The sequence below is a fragment of the Poecilia latipinna genome, unplaced genomic scaffold (assembly GCF_001443285.1).
Source record: "Poecilia latipinna isolate Pla-1442-1.1 unplaced genomic scaffold, P_latipinna-1.0 Scaffold2, whole genome shotgun sequence".
Classification (NCBI taxonomy): domain Eukaryota; kingdom Metazoa; phylum Chordata; class Actinopteri; order Cyprinodontiformes; family Poeciliidae; genus Poecilia; species Poecilia latipinna.
Window position 1 is genome coordinate 773,357 of NW_015112618.1, and position 9,575 is coordinate 782,931.

Here is a 9,575-nt window from a genome sequence, read left to right on the forward strand (position 1 = left end):
AGCTGTTAGATTGTAGCTGTGTGTCCATGTGATGATGTCTCCAGGTATGACTGCTCATTATGGCAGAGGCTCAAGCCAGATCTCCCAGACAGACTGAAGGGATGCAGAAAGGAATCGGGGGAAACGGAAAAATGACGTCTTCCCAAAAAGAAACAAATCTGCAACCAGTTTCACCTTCACTGCAACTTGGGTTTATGGCAACTTTTAGAGCCAGTTAATTTTTAAAGACTCACTATTTATAGACTGAAAACAACATTAGGGGAATAGATCATGACTGCAACTCCTCTATGCAAAAACGTCCACTTAAACCAATTTCATTAGAGACAACCTGGACCTTTGCCCATAATCATTTCGTCTCCTCGTCGTACGAGAGCAGAGAAAACGTCAACACAGTGCTTAGTAAAAGTATTCGTGGTTTTTTTGAGAAAGTATGTGAAAACGGGGCTGATTATATGCAGCTGCTTTGAGTCAGTATGTTGTAGAATAAATAACCTTTCCCTGTAATTGAAGCTGCAAGTGTTTCTGACGTCTCCAGCTTTTAAAACTGAAATATTATCAATGTCTTAGCATAATAAATCAAGCTCAGACAGACTGGATGGATAGTGTCAATAAAGACCCATTTTTGAGTGAGTCTTTGTTGGTTTTACGCCTGGACTTGATTACTTAGCATTTAGCTCCATCCACCCCCCAGCAGCCACCCAGCATTATGCTGCCACCACTATGTTTCATGGGAGGGATTATGTGTTCAGGCCTAAAAGTTCAAGTTTAGTCTCATCTTACTCTTTGTTTGCTGAACCCCCCTCATGGCTTAAACCAGTTAGTTGCACTGGGTTTAATTTAGGGGTATTAGAGTTTTATTATTAACTCTAATAATAGAGTTAATATTATTAGAGTACTTGAATATCTCTAATATTCAAGTACTCTTGAATATCTCATTAAATCTCATTGAAATAGATGCTGAGACTTTCATTCTTGCAGTGTGAGAAAGTTCAGAAGGCAGAAATAATTTCACAAAGCACTGCATCGGCCCAGATCAATACTGACATGTTAAAAATGACTAATATCAGCCAATACTTACATTAATGCTAAGACAACGTGCATCCCTAACTATAAAAACTACCCAATGGAATCAGTGACCTTCAGACGACTGTAATTTGTTTAATTAGAACCAGACAGGATGCAATAAAGTGCTCCACAGTGGAGGGAAACGCCAACGTGTCAGACAGTTCAACAAGAAGCTAAAAAGACAAATCATGTGACAAAAATGTTGGGTTGTTTTACAACATACTGAACAAAAACCAGCCAAACTGTCTTTAAAAGTTAATCAGATGCTGTTGGCGACTGAAATTTACTAGGATCTTTTTTTATTTAAAGACATCTTGACATAGTTTAGTAAAAGTGACACCACCTACAAAGCTACTTTATTGTCTATTAAATGTACATAAAGCGGCCGTTTTCCTCTGGAATATAGCAAGACCGTACAAATAAATCCAAAGCAAACAAATCACTTTAAATATGTACAGACTCACACGCTGTCATTTATGTGAACACACAAAAAAACAAACAAAACAAAAAAAGACAGAATGAATATGAATGAAAGGAAAGGAAGAGAATAAACTTTTATCACATCACATGAAAGTTGTTGAAGAGCCAATCAGAGGCAGGTCAGAAAGCGTGCACAGCTTTGTAGAGTCTGGTTACACTCCAGTCCAGGAAACATCACTGCCCAGTCTGTCAACATGTTTCTGCGTTTGTGTGATGCAGCTCGACCTTATAAGGCCATGCGGCTGCAACAGCGCGAAATAACGGCGAGGCGGAGAAGACAAAGAGGGATACGGTAAATAAAAAATAAAAAAAACTTGGAAATGTTAGACTCCGTGGATCAGAAAGCGTAAAGAACGGAAGTGAAAAAGTTCCTGCTCACAGAGACAGAGTGAGCAGGAGAGCTGGAGATCAGTTCAAAGACAGATTCCAAGCTTCTTAGTACTCATCTCAGCTCTCACTGTTTTAACTCCATCTCTCCCTCTGTTCTTCATTACTTTTTCCTCACTGTTCTGCCATTTATTTACAGCAGAGAACTGAAAAACGATCTTTTGACACGGGCAGTTTGAAGCTCTTGTGTGAGGAGTCAGTTCTCACATTCACAAGACAATTCACAAGACCCAGAGGGGATTTTTTTTTCCACCAAACCAGTTCCACCACTGGATCTTTGTTGGCACCACTTCCAGCACTTGAGCAATTCCTTAATGTAAGCACACATTGATGTGGAGTAGCATTGTCAAGAGGTTGACCTGTCTTGGGTCACGTAGTTGGAATATCACATAAAAGGTGCAGACTTTTACCTGTGTGATGGCAACAGGAATATTTTATCTGCAGGATAAATTAACACAACTTAAGTTGAGTGAACGACAAGTATATCTGCCATTTGAGTGTGGTTAAAAAATGGCTAATTATTTTGGATCACTGCATGGTGTAGTTTTGTCTTTATTCTGGTTAATGGTTTCCAACTCATGGGGAAATGAACAGGCAGTGACAAAATTCTCTTGAAACTGTCACCGTAAATCACCCTGAGGCTGATTAATAATGTTTCCAAATTCCTGACTGTGAGCCAGAAGTATTGGTGCAGTTATTTACCTCCGTTTAGTGCATGATTACTCTTACAATCGTGGTTTCATAACTTTTACATGTTTGTTCTCCTTCATCATACAACAAGCGCCCTGATAAAAATGTCTCCAACTCCTTTGACCGCAGCATTAAAAAAAAAAAAAAAAAAAACTCAGGAAAAGCCAGAGAGGCAGCAGAATGAGCTGGACAATCATGCAGGAAACTGTATTTAGGGAAATGGCCACTTCCTGTTTTCCTGCCTCAACAAGGGCGATCTGTGAGCAGACTAAAGACTAACTCAGAAAACACCACCTACTGATACGAATGAACAGAAAACCAACACAAACTGTTCTGTGGGTATCAGGTTGTAGCAGCCTTACTCTATAAATTCACAGCTGAATAAATAATATTTACTCTAGAAATGTTTGTCAGTTTCACTCATTTTAGTTTCAAGGTGGATGTATCTGCATAAACTGCTCAAGACACCTGCGTTTAGATGTAGAGATAAAATTTGATACGTCTGGGAATCATGCCGCCGGCGTTCCATGAAAGAGGATTTTACATAAACCAGCGAGTCTAAACTTGGTACCTTCATGTCGAAGTTGCAGTCGTATCGCTTGATGAGGACGATGAAGGCGCCCGTCATGTTTTCCCTGGGCGGCGGTTCGATGGGCTCACACGCGTTCTCAGGTCGGGCACCGATCAGGAAACCCTGTGGGAATGAGTGCAGGTTAAGAGAAATACTTCGTTTCTCCCCGTTTATCTGCACATTTTCTCCCCAGTGACACCAAAGAAAGACATTTTTAGATAAAATCCACAATAAAAGACAAAAATGCATGCGCAGCTGTGCTTATTGTTAAAAACTCATAAAGGGTAATTTTAGTATTGTAGAGGAATATCTAAAGTGAAGCTAAGCAGTTGTTTATTAGTGCAATTACAGGCTTTATTTCAAACATATCATTTGCAATCAGATAATTGATGCATGATCAATTTAATTAAAAACATTGTTAATGTTACTCTCATAGAAAGCTGAGTTTTCATCTGCAACTTGGCTTAAAAGGGAGAAAGAAAGAAATCTGGCCAAAACATGAAAGCACACACTTTTCAAACCAAACTACGAAAAACTACACATACGCAATATCGTTAGCTTGTCGTCAATAATGCTATTGTTCACAGATTTTCCTGGAAAAATTCAGACTCTTGCATTTCACTATCACAGCTCCTCTCTGCGGCTTCCTGTTTTCGTCCCATTTGCAGCTACAGCTTTGAAGAGAGTGATGAGGAGATAGAGAGGAGATGAGAGAAGAGGAGGCTTTTTGGTGCGATGCCGTGATCAAGAACAAAAGGAGAAACAGCAGAGAGACAGGAATGAGAGAGTTCTGGAACGACAGGGGAGAGAAATAAGATAAAAATAGTTAAACTAAGTCAACAAAACAGCTCTCTACAGTCTAAAGAGGAGTAAGGTGTTATAAGCGAGAGGAGAATAGGGCATGGCCCAGTGTTAGGAACATTTAGAAACCTCAGCTTCGCTTATGCAAGTGTAACTAACACCAGAGGAAGACAGGAAGTGTGGATAGCAGCGGGGCTCTGCGTCTACCTCTCTCTTAGAAAGCCGGGGCTTTCAAACCTGGCAAAACAAACCGGGGAGTCAGCTCTTTCCCTCACACGCATAAGGCCCGCGTCAGCTTGCAGCAAACCCATTTCCTCTGAGCACATCTGGCTGGATGCCACACTGACGTAGCAACGAGCAGCAGCTGAATAATGACCACAGTGATGCATCGCACTCGCACAGCCGTCTGCAACCCGGGCAGGAGGATGAAAACTGCACGGTGTCGCTGTGGTTTAACTTGAGCAGAATTTGAGATATAGAGAGAGCACATTCTGCAGGAAATGGAGAAGAAGGAATGCGAGGAATCACCCAGTGCCTACAACACCACCACCTCTGGGTGCCTCCAGTGCAGCCGCCGCTTGGTGCTAAATGATGTCACTGTGCCACTGCCTTACATTCCTCCCCCAAACAAACCAAAAGCAAGAGTGCCCTCTGTTGAGGGAAAATAAATAGTGAGATGCACATGCAAACACTGCAGGATGCGGAGACGGCGTCAGGCTGAGAGACAGGAAACTAACGGGGAAGGAGGGGTCGTCCTGGAAACGGGCTGGGAGGAAGTTTCTACTTATTTTTCAGTAAAGATATTAACTTTAGATAAACACTGGGATAAGCACTGCACATTAATCCTAAAGAGGTAATTAGAGCCATGCAGCGTTGCTTAACAAAAAACTCATGAAGTAAGCTTTCTACTGGAGCTTCTAATGAACAAATCAATGAATCTGAGAAGGCCAGAGTTTAAGGAGCAGATGAGTGACGAATGCGTGACTCGTGACAGCACTGTGTCCAAGAGACGAATCATAAAACCATCCATGTCTAAAAAGGAGGAAAGAAAAGCATGACTATTTGAGGATGAAATGCTCAGCCGCATTTTGAAAATGTTCTTATCCGAGATCATATTTCTGCATGTTCTGCTGTGATCGAGTCATGAATCCGATCTTTAAGGGTTATTAACTGCAATTGTGCCTGTAAGATCTGGAGAGACGAGAACTGAGGAGCTGAACTCAAACGCCTCACTGCTATCAGCTGCAATGAAAAATAAATAGATAAATACAAGAATCTGATTTTTAAGGCTTAACACAGTTCTGTGGATAAACATTTAAACACAAACTTGAATTCTGTGATAACTCATTCTGTTTTAAAGTGTAGCCAAAATTCCACTACAAAAAAAAAGAAAGTTGTCTGAGTTTGGTCCACTTAAAGTTAAGCCAAAATAACAATTACAACAGGACTGTCACTCTTCTGCCGATGCCAGAGTCGTCATGTGCATCACTAATAGATGTCCTGTCACCACATTCTCCCTCCTGAACCTCGGATCTCTGCAGCTCCTCCACAGTCACCGAGGGCCTCTAGCTGCTTCTCTGATTGATGCTCTTCTTGCTTACAAGGTTCGTCCATTTTCGTAGACGGCCACGTCTTGCTTGGTTTGCAGTTATGTTGTTTTATATCCTAGTCCTGTTATAAACTTTTACGAAACTTTCTGCCTGACCTGTTTAGAGCTGCATCTAATGTTTACTTTAGCAATCAATTGATCTATCAATTATCCTGACAATTAATCATATAAACAAAGTTATTTAACCACTGAAGTTTTTTTTATGCAATATTCAAAATACATTGCATGATGGAAATAAAAAAGTTCTATTCATTTTTTAACATGAGTGTGTTGTCCTTTCAGACCCTTTTTTTGAGTCCAGTAAATCGATTACTAAATTATTTGACCATCGTTTCAATAATCGAGTCATTATAATTAATTTGATTAATCATTTCAGCTCCAGACCATTTCTGTGTGTAAGTGTTTGGTTTCTGTTCACATTTGTTCTTTTTGTTTTTATTTTTTTTTTAATGTATCTATCAACTCTAAAGAGGAAACTTAGAAAACTGGCTGCACTGGACTTTATTATTTAGAGACAGTAAAAGGAGCCGAATGTTAATGAATGCTAATATATATATATATATATTTCATTTCTAAGAGACGTCACTCTGCAGTTGCAATGTGACAAAATGTAAAACGATTTACGTGATATGAATGCTTTATGCCCACAGCGCTGACAAACAGAGGGCATTTCATGTTGCTGCGTGGCTCCACAGGCGGGTGAGAGGAGGGGAGGATTTCTTCCAAATGATTTCACAGGGATTACATTTAATCCTGCCAGAGTGATGCTCCATATCGGGCTTGTTTGGAGCTTTGCTGCTAGTTGGGAGACTAAAAACAATAGATTTGGTAGATTACTGTAGGAGTGACTGAGGCTTCCTGAGAGCAGGTTAAGAGCCAGAGCGACCTCAGGATCAGATTAGTGTTGATGTTGGGATCCAAAGCAGACTGCTGCGCACACAGAGCTGCAGAGCTCGTCGGTCGTACAGACCGTGCATTTAGCCAACAACGATAATTATATGACTGCACAGTGTCTACATGACCAGGATGCTTCACGGACCACAAGCCCTCTTACTGAATACCTTTATAATTGGGAGGAAGCGAATAAATGTAATCTGAATCATGTTGTGTCTGGGTTATAGTCAGACATGGCTGGAGAATGAGGACTTTTTTTTTTTTTCTGGAAATCCCCTAAAGTAGGTAGAAAAACCCAGCAAAACCAGAAATAAGACTTGATCACATGACCGGGCCAGAACTGGACCCCCACATTCGCTACATGAGCCACTTAGTCAAACCACAGGAGCAAAGTGTTTTATTATGTAACTTATAGCAAAATTGTTTAAAACAGGAACAAACTAAACACTTCCCTCTGCTTTGGTTGGCACACAGATCCCGAGATTCACAAAACGCCTTCTCTAGAGACAATTTTGTGTTTCTGTTTACTGTAGCTCAGCTCTAAGCCAATTTGCCTCTTTGCCATTTTCATTTCATTGCCTCATAACCCCACGTTAATAATTTACGGTTCTACTAGTAAGCCAGGTTTATTTCTCTTGAAATAAATGCAAGTATTTTGATGAAAATGCTCAAAACTCACATATAATCCTGTTATTTCCATTTGATTGTGCCGCTGATCCCCATTTGGACAAGTTGAGTCTTATGAAAAGGGGAGAAGTTATGACTCCTGATCAACGCAAACACTTCAGATGAGTGATCGCATTCCAGTATGCATTATGTATTAGCATCATATAACCACATTTCCTTACAGTGAAATCTGAACTTTATGTAAAATGACTGGAAAGCACCAGCTGGGACAAAAAGGTTTCACTTTTTACATAAAAAAATAAAGTACAAAATGGTAAAAAAAAAATAAATAAAAAAAAAATACTTCTTCGGCTGTAAGCTGACCTATGCCCTAGTAGAAAGTATACCTGGGATGTTGATGCAGAGAACTGCTTCAGCAGCTGGTGAGACCCACAAAAACAGGAACTGCTCCATCTGTGCTGGTTTCCAAATGTACAGGCCGACAATGGCAGCTGAACCTGTTGCTAATGTCCGCCATGTTTTCTCCAGCTAAAACACTTAAGACTACTAAATTACTGAACAAGCAAGCCAGACAACTAACCAGAAACACGGGTCTTTCACTGGCTCTCAATCACCTTGGATAAAAGCTAGAATCAACCAATGCTTTTACATACAGTATAACAACAAATACAGGTTTGTTTAGCAATTTTTCATGTAGTAACTTTATTGAATCATGACAGAATGACACTAAAAGTGTGTTTTTAAAAATTTTCCACAAATATTAAAATCCCATATTGGAGTGAATGAGATATATTTAGCTGGACTTGGTGCAAAAATATGTTGTTTGGTTGTAAAGGTTGCAGACGTCTGTTGTAAACTGACAAAAAGCAGAACAGAAGAACTGGGAAATTGCAAAATAATGTCCCGCTTTTGTCCAACACCTGATTAATCGCGGCATGCAGCTGATGTGTCAAAAACATCTCCCAGCAAAAGCATGAAAGGGAGGGATTTCCAGGCTAGAGAAACTTTCCTGCGACAGTCAGTTCAGCTGGAGTACAAAGCTTGCTTAAGTGGGCAGAGGTGATCAGGTCATTTCTGTGCTTTTGCCAGGACAAGAAAAAGAGACGCGTGACTGCTGCGGGCGCAGAACGGCATTAATGACTCACAACTGACGAAACTGTTTAAGTGCTTTCATGGCTTGAACGTTTGACATTTCTCCCGGAATTGAAATGAATTCACTTATTTGCACACTTGAGCAGAAAGCTACAGAAAACCCAGGATGACCTTAGGGCTTTTTGAGATTTCACGCCTCAATTTAAATATAATGGAGCAAGAAATGCCATTAGTCCGTGAGCGGAACTGGCTGCCGGAATTGCAGTGTTTGTGAAAAAGTATTTTCTACCTCACGGATTTTTAGCTGTTTTAGTTTGTTTTTTGCCACATACAGATGTTTACGGTGTGGCTACATCTGGCTTAAAACGAACAGCATTTTGGAAACATCACAATAACAATGATGAATTGGTATATCAAAGTAGACTGAGTAAAATGAACTATCTAATAAAAAAAACAGCCCAAATTTTTCCAGGTGAACGAGGCCTTCATGTTTGGTTTTACGCTGAGCCTTATCTAGAATGCCTGTAGAAATTGGGAACTTACACAAATCTGATGTTTCTCAAGGAAATATTTGCAACTAAATCAACCCACCACCTCTAAAATTGCAGAGTATTGTCTATGGTACTCTAGAAAGTTTTCAGCTTAAATTAAACTATTTCTAGAAAGAAAGTGAAACATTCACTTCATTAAAAAAAACCGTTTAGCATCTAAGGTTAATTATGCCAGCGGGCATAGTTAACAGAATTAAAGTTACCAATAAACCACTTCGATCTGGTGAATACATTTGGTGAGCGGCGGCACAGGCCTAGAGACGTCTGGAGCAGAGGCTGTGCCGACTGCAAACACAGAGTTGTGCAACTGGAAACAGGAAGGGCTCTGTATACAGCCATCTTCCCTGTGGGGAATCATCAGGAAATAAGCAGGCTCGTGTCGTCTTGTGATGCCAAACGCTTCTCTGGAGACCAAAACAACTGCAGACTTACAGTATTATCATAAACGTTTAGCAGTTTTTAGTAAAGGAAGTAGATATCCAATACATTGCCTTAAAAATGATTCACGGCCCTTGGGAGATTTTTCAGAGCTTGTCATATTACAAAAAGACAGACAAAGTAATGCATAACTGGAGGACAATAGCACGTTATGTGTAGGGGAGGCTAATACTGCAAATCACCCTAAACCAGAAGTTTGAAACCTAACCTAAACATGAGCATTTGTTTTAAGGATGAACCAATATGAAAACACAGATTTTACAACTTTAGACAAATTTCCTCCATGATCAGAAAAAAAAAAAAAAAAAAAAAAAAATTTTCTCCTTCTATCTTTTTTTTTTTTCGAAACCATATTTTTCCCTCTCTCTTG

The 9,575-nt window shown here is 40.0% G+C and overlaps 1 protein-coding gene across 1 annotated transcript in view; it reads right to left on the reverse strand.

The window, feature by feature from the left end:
• rnf13 (ring finger protein 13) overlaps nucleotides 1–9,575 on the reverse strand; it is a 37,980-nt gene that overhangs the window by 20,644 nt on the left and 7,761 nt on the right. The window contains exon 4 of the mRNA XM_015041482.1: nucleotides 3,194–3,316. Within this exon, the coding sequence (XP_014896968.1) occupies nucleotides 3,194–3,316 (123 nt within the window). The remainder of the gene's footprint in view (nucleotides 1–3,193; nucleotides 3,317–9,575) is intronic.